Source organism: Tursiops truncatus, chromosome 13, assembly GCF_011762595.2.
Source record: "Tursiops truncatus isolate mTurTru1 chromosome 13, mTurTru1.mat.Y, whole genome shotgun sequence".
NCBI classification, from domain to species: Eukaryota; Metazoa; Chordata; class Mammalia; order Artiodactyla; family Delphinidae; genus Tursiops; species Tursiops truncatus.
In genome coordinates this window covers 11002383-11020042 of record NC_047046.1, presented here as the reverse complement: position 1 = coordinate 11020042, position 17660 = coordinate 11002383, and the positions used below count along the sequence as shown (strand labels likewise).

Here is a 17660-nt window from a genome sequence, read left to right as displayed (position 1 = left end):
TGTTACATGAAAAGAGATGCTCAAAAATGCTATGTGTGTTTTTTTTTTTTTGTGGTACGCGGGCCTCTCACTGTTGTGGCCTCTTTCGTTGCGGAGCACAGGCTCCGGACACGCAGACTCAGCGGCCATGGCTCACAGGCCCAGCTGCTCCATGGCATGTGGGATCTTCCCGGACCGGGGCACGAACCCGTGTTCCCTGCATCGGCAGGCGGACTCTCAACCACTGTGCCACCAGGGAAGCCCAAAAATGCTATGTTTAAGTCAGATGAATGCACTTAACATGTGTGATGCAATGCTATGAAAATGTCTGTTTTATATGTTTATCACATATCTTCATTGCCTGATGATTTGACAACAACCTAACTGAAATCCCAGAGTTGGTATTCGAACCACTGGCAGTCTCTGTCCTGAAAACACTGCATTAAAGTTTATGCAGATATCAGTCACAGGAACATCACAACGATGACCAAAGCAAGGAGAAATATTCTTTGTCACAAGGCAAAAAGAAGGGGGAGAAAAAAGAAAAGGGGAAAAGATGGGGGAAAAACTTTCTGCGGGGAACATATAGCACATATCTTGCTACTTCTATGCCTAGCTACTATCTCTGGATAAATGACAAGGCAGTATATTCTAATCCAGTTTGTCATGATGAGCTGCCATGGGAATGATTTACTATATTCCACTACAACATGACTTTAAATCCCCCTCCTCAAATATAAACTTGAAAAATTACCCGTAATAGTTCCACTGATGTTGGCCTTTCCTGAGGCATTTTCTGCAAGCAGTAATCAACAAATCTCCTAAAGGAGTCTGTCCTGTGTGTGCAAATACATTGAAAGAAAATAAAATCAGGGTCTGTAGAACATACTGATCACTTTAAATAATTTTCATCCAAGGGAAATTTTTATATTTTAGGAGATTTTTATTAAAATACTTTGGAATGTCAGGAGAACTGAACCATTTTCAAGTTTAAGGTATCTAAAATTAATTCTTTTGGATAATGAATGTGGACAGTTTCAAGTTAGTCAACATATAAGCAAGGTCAAATCGTTATATCATAGAATGAAAAATACTATATTTATATACAACGGTTTTATGTACATTTTTCTCTCCAAAGATAACAACTCTCATAAGTCTTAAGCCTATATTCTTCATGACCAATTGGTAACTCTTCCATTACCCACAACCTATAACCAGGTAGTAAAACTTGAAGCATAAGGGACAGAGAACCTAGGAATATGCTTTCTGGATGAAAACACTTTCTCTCTTGAAAATTCCATTTTGTCTACTCTTCTTTGACATCGCCCTTTTTCTATAACTCTGTGGCCCCAATAGTTAGCAAAATGTCATAATTTTCAGCAAGGAACAATATATCTTCTGAAAAGATAGTATATGTTCTGTCTCAACACATTTAAATACACATATAGTAAAGAAAAAAAATGACAACTAGAAAAATAATGACATCAGAGTGGATACTTTATCCTTGCTAGGAAGTGATAAGACTGAGGTGATCAATACAAAACCATCATGACTTAAGAGACTAGACTGGTTAGGAAGGTAGCAGGGCATGTACCTAGTAGAATTTCAATTCCTACACACATTAAGAACACAGTAGAAGCCATAGTGAGGGTAGAAATATAGTGTGTGTGTGTGTGTGTGTGTGTGTGTGTGTGTGTGTAGAAAGTTCAGGCTTATAAAGCATCAGTGTCAGTTATCACAACATACAATGAAGGAATGAAATGCTTTCTAGGTCAGATATTTAAAGTGTAACTTAATGAAAGTGCCAAATACATATGGTGATTTCTCTTAGAAATTTAAAGCAACAGCTCAGTCTTACCATTCCTTAGACTGTAATGTGGGGGAGTCGTTCTGGGCAATGTGATATAAGGCACTCATTGCATTCATGTTGAAAAGAGGGGGCTTCCGTTCCGCTGAAAGAAAAGAAACACGATAAAGCAGTTCTTGCAAGGCATCAGGCAGATGGAGAAATAAGGAACTATGAGCGAAGCTGTGCCACTAAATCAATAGCTCGTTACTATCCTCATGCCACATAATCCACTTATTTTAATCTCTAAGGTCGCTCAGGATAGCCATTTAGAAGAAGCTACTGGTCATCTTAAAGTACACTGGAAAAGCTCCTAACAGAACCCACTTCAAGAGAGTAAAAAAAAGTTTTCTTATTTTTCACATGTATCTTCAAAAGGCTGGACTTTGTTTTCCCACAATAGGTATGAACATCTTCGTGTGTGTGTGTTTTAGTTAAAATAAAAAATATGTATTCATTGAAAAAAATTCAGAAAGCAGAGAAGTAGAATGAAAAAAAGGGATAATGATGGAATGGAACATCTTAAACATCACTAACACAGTATGGGAGGTAAAGTAATTCAATTCAATAAACACCATTTGAAGGCACACCCAGGCCAATGAACTGGTACAAGTCAGGGTAGAGGGTAAAAAGGAGGTAGGAAAAGGAGGATAAATGTAAGCAAGGTCTTGTCCATCCCCTTCTAAGAAGAAACTCAGTGAATCAGATACTTCTTAGTAGAAGATTTACTCCATCCCAGCCCACCATGATCTCATGTTTGTAATTTCTATTGCTGTCTTTTAGTAGACTGCTCACTTGGCATGTGCTCTCCTATTGCATTTATATAAACATACAAATCTTTTCTCTCAAAAGAAATCATAAGCTCTAAGAGCAAGATCTTATAACCCTAATACTCTTATTCTTTTATTTATTCTCTGGCATATATAATAAGATATTATTCAAATATTAGGTGCTCCATTTGTTGACCAAAGAAATAAGGTTCTAGTTCTGAGTACAGTTAATTTTATGCTATTTATTAGTTATTATGTCACAGAAGATAAATCACTATCTCATTCTACTGTGTTTATCCTAATGGATTCTTTATATAGTACCACTTTAAAATTCATAATGTGATCTCAGGTTTCATCAGAGCACCTTGGTTTTTAAGTAAAGATTCTCCTCTTAACCACTTTTAAAACGGTGAATTCAGGGCTTCCCTGGTGGCGCAGTGGTTGGGAGTCCACCTGCCGATGCAGGGGACGCGGGTTCGTGCCCCACCCCCTTCTGGGAGGATCCCGCATGCCGCGGAGCAGCTGGCCCCGTGGGCCATGGCCGCTGGGCCTTCGCGTCCAGAGCCTGCGCTCCGCGACCGGAGGGGCCGCAGCGGTGGGGCGGGCCCGCATACCGCAAAAAAAAAAAAAAAAAAAAAAAAAAAAAAAGGTGAATTCAGCTTATTCTATGCAATTCTAAGAAACATAACAAGAACTAACGGCAGGGAACAAAAAGTAACAGGGAAGACATTTTTACTCATAGAAGGAAGAACTTGTGAAAAGCCAGAGTGCTAAAGCAAAGAAAAACCAACCCCCCCCAAAACCCACAATGAATAATGTTGATAGCAGTGAACTTTAAGCTATTAGCAGAGTTCCAGCAGAAGGCAACTATACTTATTTATCAGTGATACTCTGGAGGGGCCCCTCATAGTCTTGACTAAATGATCTCTGATACTTTTGAAATGTGACAGTCTCTGATTCCACAAATATTGTTTATTAACTTCTCAACAGGATACTTTACACTCACCAAATGGATACCACTATTATAGGGAAATGAACTGTTAACAAGTGGAAATTTGAAAGCTGCAGTGCGGACAAAGGGATTTTATACCTGTTTCAAATGTATAAGATGAAAAAAAAGGCTCAGGTTTATTTTATTTATCAGGAGGTAGATTCTAGAAAGTTTCTAGAGCATGGCCTTCTGACAACTTCAAATATTGGAACCATGTGGAAGTAGGAACTCATCATGTTACCATCAATGGATTCCCATGATTTTTAGGACAAAGTCTAGAGCTTTAAACATAGTCTCCTGGTCTTTCCTAACATGACCCTGGCTACCTCCAGCACTTCATTTTGAGAATCAATGTTTCCCCTCTCTTCTCATGCATCTGTTGCTTCACTGAAAGAACCAAGCTCAGGTTGGTTCACATGTTGCTTTCTCTGTCTGGACTCCCCTCTCACTTTTGTTGCCTAAACTTTACCTGGTTAATTCTTCCCAATCCTTCAGGTTTCACCTTAAATATAGTTGCATTTCTGCATTAATTTAATAAATATTTATTCAAGGCTTATTATATGCTTACAATCATTTCCTCAGGGAAGCCTTCTCTGACCTCTCAAGAATAGGTGTCCCATTAGATTCTGTCATTGCAAATTATATTTTAACTTTCTACCACCTATCACAACCATAACTAATTATTTACGTAATTCTTTACTTAATGTATGCTCTGTTTACTAAACTTCATGAGGAACAATGTCTATTATGCTCATCTTTGCATTCCCACTGCTGAGCACAACACCTGGTATATATTTTGGGTGGCCCCAAAATACCTATTAGATAAGTAAATGAAAGTAAGGCAAATTAAGGCAAAGAAGAAAATCTGTCAACAAACAAAGAATCTTTGTGCAGCAAGAAGTCACAAAAATGACTGAGGAGTGACTAAGTCTTGGGGCTTACATCAAGATACTATGTGATGGCTTCACTCACTATTAGAAGGATAGGAACCCTCCCACTCATTGGCAAAAGGTATACAATTCGAGCTGCTTAGAAGAACACGAAATTGCACAGGAGAAAGAGCAGGGAAGGGGAGCTAAAGAAAGAAGAAAACAGAAATTTAGAAAGGGGAGGATGAAGGAACAAAAACAACAAAACCCAATTCAACAGTAATAAGAAAGGCAGTAGCGGATTTGGAGCAGGAATGTGAGGTCTGTGAGTGGCAGATACCCTGTTGTGAACAAGACAGGAAGACAGCCAGCCACACTATGGGTGGAATAGCTCTAGTAGAGAATCACATGAAAAAAGGCATTCCAAATATAGTACACAGCTCTACGGTCTGAGAAGCATTAGCTAAGTATCAGTTTCAGGTGGCCTCACCTATGTTCAAGTCCTTTGCTAGATGTACTACATAAATCTTCTGAGCCATAGTGACAGGGTTCATTGCTAAGTCAGCATACTATGGAGCAAGGGCTGGGAAACTATGGCCTGTGGGTCAGATTCACCTAGAAGCCTGTTTTTGTAAAGTTTTATTGGAACACAGCCATGTCCATTCATTAATGTGTTGTCTATGGCTGCTTTCATGCTACAACAGCAGGGCTGAGTAGTCATGACAGATTATATGACTTAAAAGGACTAAAGCACTTATTATCTGGTCCTTAGCTGAAAGCTTGTCAGCCTTTACTGTAGAATATAATAGTCTGCATAGAAGCTTCTAGATAAGCAACAGAACAGGAACCGGAAGTGCTTTGAAGCTACCTTGTGATATGTAAGCCATTTCACCTCCAAAGAAAGGAAAAAGGTGAAAGCATAAAAAAGCTGAATTAATTAAATTAAAAGAAAAAAAACAGTGATTTATTTAATTTAAAGATAATGATCAAGTTTTTTCTGAATGCTCCATGTATGTTTTATGAGATCAAGGTTCAGAGAACCCTTTGGACACTGCTCTGCTTGGCAAAGCTCATGCTAAATTAGAGCACCTAGACTGAGCTTTATTTTAATAAAGAAGATCAGAGAGTACCCCATCTTTGGATAAACACTTCATGAAAAGGCAGATTTCTTATGAACAAATATGGTTGACAACTGTAATAATTAATGATAATAATAATTGCTACCACTTACTGAGTTCCTATTACATGTCAGGCATTCACTTTAGGTATGTTACATATGGTATGTTATTCGTAATTCTCAAAACAGCTTGTCAAGATAAGCACTATTACTTCAATTTCCCAACAGAAGGAACTGGGGTAAGCTAGTCTAAATAACGAAACCAAGCCACACAGTAAGTGGCTAAATTGGGATTTCATCCCAGTCCTGTAAGACTCCAAGACTTGTCTTTTCACTAGACCTCAGTGCCTCTTCAATTATTCTGTGCATTTTATAATAGATAGTACTGGTATTTCAATATGAAAAAAAAAAAAGGAAGAAGCAGCTTTATAAGACTAAATATACCCCTGTCGCCTCAACAGCCATCACTACATTCATTTATTAACACAAACAGTGAGTGGCAATAATAATGTGGAAGAAGAAAATTCCAGGCAGAGGAGCTATGAAACAACATTTATGTTTTTTTCTTTTTTTCCCTTGGAGAATGCATTTCTGAACACAGTCAATTCCCTGTCATGCTGATGAACCATTTGCCAGCTTCTACCATGGTCTGTGCTGGTGAACTAAGGGTCTATAGCTTAAACAGAAGAGTGTCAAATTAACTCCTCTTGAAATAATCTCAAAAAATAAAATATCTGGTGACTGGACAATTTCAATGTCCAAGAAGCTTCCAAGGATGCATGAATTTACCTAGGTTTTTCAGCGGAAGATCAATTTATCAAAAGATAATTTGTAAAGCAGGTTTAACCGCTTAGGGACCTTGGAGTTTGATCCAGGAAAGAGAGAGAGTGCCAGCAGCATTATCATCTTCCTGCTTTCTAATGACACCTCAGTGATTCAATGTACAGATTAGGGGCTTTTAAAAAACATACACTGTTATAACATATATATGGAATCTAAAAAAAAAAAAAAAAGGTTCTGAAGAACCTAGGGGCAGGACTGGAATAGAGATGCAGACGGAGAGAATGGACTTGAGGACACGGGGAGGGGGAAGGGTAAGCTGGGATGAAGTGAGAGAGTGGCATGGACATATATACACTACCAAATGTAAAATAGATAGCTAGTGGGAAGCAGCCGCAGAGCACAGGGAGATCAGCTCGGTGCTTTGTGACACCTAGAGGGGTGGGATAGGGAGGGTGGGAGGGAGGGAGACGCAAGAGGGAAGAGATATGGGAACATATGTATATGTATAACTGAGTCACTTTATTATAAAGCAGAAACTACCACACCATTGTAAAGCAATTATACTCCAATAAAGATGTTTAAAATATATATATACACTGTCATAGAAGAGATATCATAAGGAAAGGGGACAACACATTATTCAGGCACTATCCACAACTTTCACTGTAATTTCAACATTAAAAGTAAAATTTAAAGTATACTGTCTGTACCTGGAATTTCATTAAACCTGAAACATACAGAAAACTTAGAAAAATCATTGCTTAGGTTTATATATGCAGCAGTTTAATCATCTTTCATGTAAAAAAAAATACCCTTCTTTTATGTGTTCATTAACAAGATTAATGCCAAGGAAATAGAGATGTATAGTAAAGCTGTCAAAGAGGTACTTGTATGGTTTATTACATTTCCAGTATAATAAAGTTTGAATAATTGCCGAGAATTTAAATGTCCTTGGTAACAACTTTATTTTATGAATATTAACTGAGCATGTACTACCATCTTTCTCTGAATCTAAGATGTCATTGACAACAAGATGCATCGCAATTTAAGACGTACCACTATTTTATGTATAACTCAGAACAAAATGCTGCCAATTATGATCATAAAATGCTGTTGCCTGTAAAATACCTCCCAGTTTAAAGAGATGTTAAAATGTAAATTAAAAATTTGATAAGATATGATATATACTAGGATTGTGCTGATGATGCCTAACATTTACTGAACACATACTATACACCAGATGTAATAATAAGCACTTTATGTCCACATTTTCATTTAATCCAGACAATCCCCATACGGTAGGGGATCTTACTATGCAAATTTCATAGACAGTTAAAATAACTTGACCAAAGTCATACAACTAAAAAATGGCAGAGCTGGAATTAGTACTCAAGTTTATCTGACTATAGTCTGTGCTCTTAGGCATAACTTAATACTATCATCTATTAATTTGAAGGACTAGCTGTTGTGGAGGATAAGACAATTTGGGAGAAGGCTACTCTGTTTTTTGATTCAGTAAATCATTTTATAAAAGGCAATCAAAGTTAGGCTGATATAGAGAGCATGTTGTTATATATATTTCAATTCCTTTTTATAAAATGATAAAATCAGAAATTAAGCACATTTCCTCTCCTGTCTCAAGAGAGGAAATACTAAGGTACCTCCTGGGATCTGCACCTATTTTACCAATGTCGACTGCTGTTTGAAACTCCAGTCATTACTACATCTACATAGTACAAAAACTGATGTGATGACAATGCTGAATCATCATAAAAGGGCGTGTGTTGTTTGCTCTATTTAATTAGGTTGGGAAGGGCAGAATCCATGTTATATTTTAGAAAAATTTCGGTAAGAAAAAATCTTGCTGAGACAATGGGTGGGCACTAATTAGTTGTAAGGTTCAACTCCAGGGACATCCCTTTAAAGTGTTGTAACTGAGGAGTTGCTATTACAGTTGCAGTGTTACAAGTAAAATTTTGGTTCACTTTAGAATATAAATGACAAAAATAGGAATAATCCTACATATGAATGCAGTCAGCTGTTTTGAGCATTGATATATGCCAAGCACTATGTTAAACACATTACATATGTTATCTCATTGAAGTCTGACAATACCTATGCTATATGTATTGTTATTTTCATTTAGATGAGAAAACTGAGGCTTAGGGAAGTTTAGAAAATTGTCCAAGGTCTCATCGTCAGAATCAACACGTTACACAACCCCAGAAGGTGTCATTCACATCCTAGACTATGAGAATGCCTGCTGGTGTTATATGCAGCCACACATAACTGTCCTGCCAGCTAAGTGCTGGTAAAGCCAAGATTCAAATCCAGGGTGTCTAATTGCTAACTCCATGCTACACAGAGAATAGTTTGTTTTTTTTTCAAACCAAAGGAATGTACATTTATTTCTAATTTTAAAAAAGTTAATTTGATATTTGAAATACATAAAAATTTGCACAGTATTATAACAGACACCTACTGCTTAGATTTAACATTATTTTGTCATATTTGTTTCAGATATTTTCTTCTAAAACAAAATGAGATATAACTATTCCTCTTCTGCCCTCCAGAGTTTACTATTCTGAGATGGTATCTCTTACATCTATGTTATGTTTTATTAGTATATATATGCTCATAAATAATATATAAAATTGTTTATAAAGCTTTCACAATTGGCATCGTACTATACCTAAACTTCAGTGACTTTGTTCATTAACTATTCAATGTTATGATTTGAGATTTATCCATGATGATACATGTAGATCCAGCTCATCATAAGAATTTGGTTGTTTCCACCATTTCTTGCTTCTACAAACAAGGTTGCAGCCTCACACATGTTCCAGTGTACGTGCATAAAATTTCTAAAGTGTATACTTAGAAGTGAAATGTTGAGTCACTGACACTCCTCCTCATCATCCTTACCAGATGCTGCCAACTTGCCCTTCAAAGTGGTTATACCAACTGACATTCCTACTACCAGATGCTGCCAACTTGCCCTTCAAAGTGGTTATACCAATTGACATCCCTATTACCAGATGCTGCCAACCTGCCCTCCAAAATGTTTATACCAATTTACATTCTTATCAATAGTGTATGAGAGTTCCTGTTTCTTTAGCAGCTTCTCCAAATTTATTAACTTTCGACTTAAAAAAAAATTTACCAGTCTGATGTGAAATAGTTTTAACTTGCATTTCCCTGATTACTAATGATGCAGAGTATCTTCTGATGCTTGTTGTCCATTTAGGTCTTCTTTTCAATGTTAATCGCTTGATCATATTCATGCCCATTTTTCTACTGGCTATTTATCTTTTTCTTTTTGGTAAAGAAATTGTGAGAGTTCTTTATAAATTCTGGGCCAATACTCTGTTGGGTAGATATGTTTCAACTACTTTCTATCAGTCTATGCTTACCTTTTAATTTTTGTGTTTTATATAGCTTTATATTTTAAAGTACTAATAGTTATTATATTTGTCATTATTTTTTAAATATTGTTTAGAAAAATTCTTCCCTATACCCATAAAGGTATACTCCTAGAATAATATAATATTAATTATACTTACATAGTGCTTATTACATGCCAGGCCAGGTTTTAAGTACTTTATATTCATTAATTCTTTAATCTTCATTATAATAGCACTTACTTCATGGGATTGTTATCTCTATATTATAGGTAAGGAAACTGAGGCATAAAGGATCTTTTCCTAAAAGTTTTAAAATTTTACTTTTGAGTATTTAACTAAAATCTGGAATTTATTTTTGTGTATGGCATTTGCTAGAAATTTAATTTTGGCTTTTATTATATAATTAACAAATTGTCTCATATTATTAATCAAAGAGGCCATCCTTTCACCACTGATCTTTAATGTCTTTTTTGTCTTATACCAAAATCTGACTTATAGATGAGTCTGTTTCTAGGCATTCTAGTCTGTTCTATTGACCATACTGATTTAATTATTATGGTTTGGACTGTGGTATAGTGACTCTTCTGTCCAAATTCTGTTTCTTCAGAATTGTCTTGACTGGTTTTGGCTCTATGAATTTTAGGGCTACCTTGTCAAATTCTACAAAATATTTCTGGAAGTTTGTCATGAATCCTTTTAAAAGTATGCGAATATTTCTGCGGAGTGCCCCCCGAAATCAGTGTTAATAAGATGAATCTGTTCCGTATGAAACAGAGAATAACACAATATCAGAAACTAAAAAAGAAATCTACCACCTCAATATCCATTAATAGAGGACCAGTCAAATAAACCATGGTATATCCATATAATGGAATAACATAATGCCAGTAAAAAATGAAAAAGTGTCTAAGTTACTAATATAAAACAGTGATCCAAGATGGTATTAAGTGAAAAATCAAAGTATAGAACCAATTGTATATGTTAATTTAGGAGTAAAAGGGAATATAGTAAGCATATATACATATTTCTAGAGTCGTCCCTCAGTAACTGTTGGGGACTGGTTCCAGGACTGCCCCAGCCTGCCCCAGAATACAATATTTGTGGATGCTTAAGTCCCTTATATAAAATGCCATAGTTTTTGCATATAACCTAATCATATCCTCCCATATAATCACCTCTAGATTACTTATAATACCTGATACAATGTAAATATCATGTAAATAGTTGTAAATACAATGTAAATAGCTGCCCAAAGAATGGCAAATGCAAGTTTTGCTTTGCGGAACTTTCCAGAATTTTTTTTTTCCCAAATATTTTTGATGTGCAGTTGGTTGAATCCATGGATATGGAAGGCACGGATATGGAAGGTTATATATTATAAATACACACACACACACACACACACACAATAAATAAATACATATATACATACATACACATATATAACATATATAAAAATATACATATTTGTAAAGAAACTCTGGAAGGATATACAAGAAATTAATAACAGAGGTTCCCTGTGTGTGTTCACAGGGGTGGGGAAGGAATTGTATGAATAGGGCCAGGGGTAGAAGAAGTCCTTTCACTGCCTATCTTTTTATATTTTTTGATTTACAAAACACATGAATGTTACTTATTTTAAAAAATTAAGTAAATATTCTGTTTCCTCCTTGAATTTTTTTTTTCTTCACTAACATCTCTTTAGTATTAAAAAAAAAAGACAAATTGTGTATCTTTATCATATGTTTCTTTGTTGGAAGAGGTCAATGAAGCAACTGGAAATGCAATACAAACATATCCCAAGTCATCTCTGTAGGCCAAACATTTTAGGGAAAGAGAAAACTACACTCTGAGAATCAAACGGAACTTAGAAATCCTTAGGACAAATTTGGATAACAATATAGAAGAAATTAAACAAAAAAACCCTATATTAAACAACATAGAAGAAATTAAACAAATTTTAAAGCTCGACAAAGAAATTTTTAAAATGGATTGTTAAAAAACTAGACATATTTATATAAATTTTAAATAAAAAATCTAAATAAAGGCACTGTTGTGCTGGAGCCAGCTCACACTGGCTTTCGAAGGTTAGCTGTGCATACCTTTCTCCAACTCCACACTTAGTGATTCAAACTGATAACGTGAAATTGGCTATGGTGGGGATACTTACACCACAGAATTTGGCAAATGCTACAAAATGCTTCCCCTCGCCCACCAGGGGGGTCATTGGTTAAAATTACCAGTATACCAATGGATAATGGTAACTTTAAGTTATACTAAAGTTCAAAATATGCAACCAGAGGATTGAGATTCTGTGGTATGTTAGACAATTTTAGATAATTGCAACAATATTTGGAGGACAACTTTAAAGCTGGGGGTATCCCCTAATATGAAGTTTTCTCTGGGGTTTCTCTCTATATAGGTTAGTTTTTATTCATTTTATTTTTGGCTCTGTTGGGTCTTCGTTGCTGCGCGAGCTTAGAGCCGCGAGCAGGGCTACTCTTCGTTGCGGTGCGTGGGCTTCTCACTGCGGTGGCGTCTCTTTGTTGCGGAGCACGGGCTTCAGTAGCTGTGGCTCGCGGGCTCTAACACCACAGGCTCAGTAGTTGTGGTGCATGGGCTTAGTTGCTCTGTGGCATGTGGGATCTTCCCAGACCAGGGCTCGAACCCATGTCCCCTGAATTGGCAGGTGGATTCTTAACCACTGAGCCATCAGGGAAGTCCCATGTCAGTTTTTAGAGTCCAATCTTTAATAAGCCTACTATTACTTTTGCTATTACTTTTTAGAGTCCAATCTTTGATAAGCCTGCTATTACTTTTCCAGATTTCCCTTATACAAATAGGAATGTAAATTAAGTAATGAATATTACTATGAAGGACATATATCATCACTCATGCTATGGAGAATGGATATTTTTCAAATATTAATTCTAACTATTGTATATTCTTACATTTGTTAGCTGCCATATCTGCTCAAAACTCTTTTTCTTAATATAGCAGAGAAAAGCAATCTTATGATGTTATACCAAAGCATAGAAAAAAATATAGTAAATTCACATTGCCTAGCACATATATAGCAGTAACTCATTAAATAATCACTGGATAAGTGAATTAACAATCATAATACGGAGTGATTCTCAAAAGTACAATGAAAACAACTCTTTACTCACCCATTTCAATACAAGTGATCCCAAGTGACCAAATATCAACTTTCCCATCATACTGTCCTTCATCCATAGCTAAGATCACCTCTGGAGCCATCCTGCCAAACATAATGTACAAAACTCAAGTTGCAAATTAAAAAAATTCACCTGATAAAGTGATTCAATAAAATAGCTGTTTGGGGCATATTCTAAGTTTTATCTGATAAAGTTATAATTTTCTTACACAAATAATTTGAAAAAACACTATTCAAAATATAAACAATACACTCAGTGATTTACATGAAACAATATATTTCACCAGATCATGGTTCCACCATTTACTATCCTTTGGTCTTGGCTAAGTTACTTAACCTTTCTGTATATCAGTTTCCTCATCCATAATATGGAGAGAATTTTATTAGCTACCTCAGAGAGATTGGTAAAGGATTAATATGTATGAAACATTTAAATAAACTACTTTAAACAACATGAAGAATACTTTATGCAATTACATAAAGCAATACAATCAGATATTTCAAAGATGTTACAAGTTAAAAAACAAATAAACTGGCTATAATAATGGATATTATTTTGTTTGTCCGTAATGGATTTTCATTAGGAGGGTAAGGGCCATATAGTTTAATATGCTTTGTTCTCTATTAGTGTATGTAAGTAGTTGCTTAATAGATACTATTTGATGATAGTGGAAAAATATTCAAATAGTAGCTGATTTTTTTTAGTAGGCAAGTAATTTTCCAGAGGTATAATTCATTCTCCAAGGTACAGTGAAATTCCAATGTATCTATGAAAGGAAGGAAAGGAGTCTTGAATAGAATGGGGTGAAACTTTAAGTCAGAATGACAAGTGAGGTAAAGTATCAGAGAATTCAACAGAAACAAGAATCTGGATTTCTTTCATTGAAAGGTAAAATTTATGCTCATTGGCTACAGAAGGTTAAAGAAACTACCTTGTTCTCACCTAGAGACTCTGCCTGAAGAGAAAAGTTCAAAAGAAACTTCAAATGAAGTCTAAAACCTGAGCTTGGTCAGTGAGTTGATAATCCTACTCAGTTTACACACAGTGACATCAACCTTATTTGAACAATTTAAAGTCACTGGAAATTTTATACTAAGTCTGAGGGTTTCTTTTTTGCTAGTGAGTTTTCTATCCTTCCTAATGAAATCTCATTTGAGACACATGGTGAGACACTGTCAAAAACAAACAAACAAAACCAGTGCTATGAGTCCATCTTGTTTATATACACATATTTTAAAACTATGTCATGTTTTTTAATTCCACATACCAGTAAGGTGTGCCCACGAAGGAGTTGGCAGGAGAAGCCATTGAGGCAGATCCAAAATCAGCTAGTTTCACCTGACCTGGCTCTGTTAGAAGAATATTTCCTGCTTTAATATCCCTATAGGAAAAAATAAGAGGGTTAGAAAATTACTTTTCAATTTTGATTATGGAATAGGTCAGAGCATGCAATTAATAAGACAAAAAGTTTATTAAAAAAAAAACCTTGCTCAGATAGCCAGAAGGGGATTTAGTGATTACTGCATGTTGTAAGGGGGCCCAGGTGTACTTACTGGTAGGTCATAGTAATTACTAAAAGGTAGAGCTTTCTTTAGAGGGAGGGAATGTAATGAGAAAAAAGGCAGACATGGCCGACAAGGAAACCTACTCAGTTGCTACACTTACAAAATCATATTAGTTGCTGAATCCAGTCACCAACAGTATTGCTTGTGCTGGGGAAAATTGGCACCATCTGTAACTGCCTTTTTTTTTTCTCTTCCAAATTTCATGACATTTTTGGAGTCAGTCTAAACAAACCTTCAGTGACTCTGTATCGACTACCTACCAATAAACCTCAACTACACACATACCTTTTCTTTCTTGCCTGTGACCCTTTCTCTCTGCCTTTAATTGTAACTGCAACTCTAAGGCATTTGAGAGTACATGTTATAGAGAAGGTGTTATTTTAAAAATAACACTGTACAGTAAAAAGAAGACCCTGAAAGATCAAAACAAACAAGGATTAGGGGTTAGGAAATTGCATTTCTATTGTATTATTACAAAGAATCTCAAGTGGTTACTACTAAAACTACTAGATATTTTATGCAGCAAAAAGTTTAAAAAACATGATTTAAAAAAATTTAATCTGCAGTATGAAAATTTGGAATGAGAAGATGTGGACGTACTCCTTATTCTCTTTAAAAAAGTCATGAGGTGTAATGAGTACTAGGAACTAAGAATTGTACGTTGATGGGCAATGGAAAGATAAAGCAGAGGGAATGAGGAAAACATGTTAAGTTGAAAATGAAAGGTTCAAATGCTCCCAAAATAACTTTTCCAAAAATCTTCCCTTGAAAATTCAGTTTCTTTCCTCATGAAGACATTAGGCATTGGAAGAGAGAACTAAAAAAAGCATTATTTATTTCTCGTACAACAGAAAATATCTTTTCACTAACCCTGGCTTGCCTTTTAAATCAAAACAATAAGAATCTGAATTTATTTTTAAATAAAGAGCATTCTTTAAAAGCTTTTTGGCTTTTCAACTCTTTTTACCTATTAAAAAAGATAAAGTGTAGTATAGAATAAAACATTAAATTAATGTGAAAATTGAGGTAATAAAGGCACAGAAACCTGAACTGACCTTTAAAACAGGAGCAGGCAAAACTGTCATAAACAAGTTGGTATTCAGTAATGACATCTTAATACCAAAGATAGATAGATATACACTTTAAAGTTTATACATATCTATACTTTAAAATTGTCAAATCCGTAAATTACAGTTAAATTAATTTTATCAATATTTATTAGACATGGTTACGTTCATTCTTCATCCTTATGAATAAGCCAAATTCATGGCAGGAATTTTGGTCTGCCTATCTTGAGGGAGTTCTGCTTTGTGGTATGTACCAGTAACTGTGATGGCTACTCTAGGACGATTAAAACAGAAGCAAAAGGGGAACCTATGACTTAATAGTTTCATTTCTTCCTAGTAAATGTAAAATTTTTTTTCTTCTGTTTTTGAGCCATCTCAGGTCCTTTATGCCTACCTCATATTCCATTACCTGGTCACCATTCATTAAAGTAACAGTACTAGAAGTTCTTTACTGAGAGAAGGAAAAATTGGTAACAACATCTTTGTTAAGAAGTTAGTGATGGGAAGTAGGTTGGAAAGAGGAGAGTGGGGCTGTGATAAAGAAAATGTAATTTAGAGGGAAGCCTTGGATTAGGAGTTAGAAAATCTGAGTTTCAATCTTTATTACATAAATGCTAGGAAACTATGGGCAAGTTATTTAAATCTTTTTAAGTCTCAGTTTCTTCATCTACCAAAATGAAGACAATAATACCTTCCTAAATATCTATATGGACTAAAGAAATGCAAAAAATGTAAAATTGATAAAACAGCATACATTTACATGAGATTGATTTGTTATTTGCAACAGGAAAGGGAGAAGAACTCAGCTAGGAAATAAATATATGCAAGGAAGGCTAATTTTCTTTCCTTTTTTTCTTGACAGTATCAAAAGGTTGCTGGGCTCTTCTTCAAATTTCCCTGCAACACTATGCCTGGAGAATAGTTACCTACAGAACAGAGATGATATAAGTCTTTGTGGTTATATGCGAGAGACCAAGAGATAGGAACTAAATCCGGGCAACTTTACTCTTTACATCCAGAAGCAGCAGCAATCTATTTGCTTCCCATAAATTCTTAGGCACCCTAAAAATTGGAGCATGCACTAATTTTCAAGGTTCCTTGAACAGACTGTCCTGTAACTGAAATGAAAATGTAACTGGCCTCTAATCTTACCTATGAATCAATGCATGAGAATGTAGGTAGGCTAGCCCCTGCAAGGCACCGTGAGTAATGGCAGCGATCTCCACTTCCTGAAGTGGTTTTTTATGAACTGAGGAAAAAAAAAAAAAAGCCAGGAATAGATGATCAGTTTCATTCCTATTTTTATTATATTATACAGCTATAGCAGGCTGAATTATATACTTTTTCTTAAATGACAATTTGGGAACACGTTCACCTAAATACATAGGATATATATTTTCTATAGAATAACAATAAATAACCAGATAACAGGAAACTGAAGCATAAAAACAAACAAACCCCTTCAAAATAAAATAAAACAAAGCCTGATAATCACTGCAACAATTGTTAATTTACTTGTCAGTTGCAAGTCAAAGCCACACTGATTCCAACTGATCAGGCCCAAATTTACAAGGCCCTCTGACATTTTAAGTGCCTAGAGTGTTTTAGGTTGCATTATTCTCCTCTGCCGCAAGCCATGTATAAGTACCCCTTCTAACTACAGGTTTTCATTATTTGTGAAAGCAGCTAATAAGCAATTTCTATTCAGAGATCATGGATAATATAAGAAAGTTTTTTTTTTAATGTAAATTTTAACTCAGTCTCTGATTATAACAGCGTCTGCAGAGGAGAACTGGGTCAGTCAAGAGATGTGAAAGGGTTAAATATCAATATAATTTGGATACCGATACCATCTACCTCTGTTTCATACATACACATGAATTTGATGTTTTTGGCTACACATACTACATCACACAACCCAAACATTTTAATAGTACCTGCCCTGGATGGGCCATGAATTAAAACAGCGGGAGGGCTGCTAATCATTACTCAGATATTTTCAGCGACACGGCAGAGACAGAGTCTGCATGGCTTATCCACATAACCCTTAAGTCTAAGTCATTAACCATTTAGTTTGCCCAAGGTGTGCT

The 17660-nt window shown here is 35.4% G+C and overlaps 1 protein-coding gene across 6 annotated transcripts in view; it reads right to left on the bottom strand.

Moving 5' to 3' along the window:
* TAOK3 (TAO kinase 3) overlaps positions 1–17660 on the bottom strand; it is a 188933-nt gene that overhangs the window by 53377 nt on the left and 117896 nt on the right. For 5 of the 6 annotated variants that reach the window (XM_033836922.2, XM_073790100.1, XM_019950242.3 and 2 more), the window contains 5 exons: positions 16723–16819; positions 14206–14319; positions 12930–13021; positions 1838–1931; positions 734–815 (listed from right to left, as the gene is read on the bottom strand). In XM_033836922.2, the coding sequence (XP_033692813.1) occupies positions 734–815; positions 1838–1931; positions 12930–13021; positions 14206–14319; positions 16723–16819 (479 nt within the window). Of the gene's footprint in view, positions 1–733; positions 816–1837; positions 1932–12929; positions 13022–14205; positions 14320–14788; positions 14876–16722; positions 16820–17660 lie in introns of those variants that run through there. The other variant, XM_073790102.1, reaches the window with a different exon arrangement.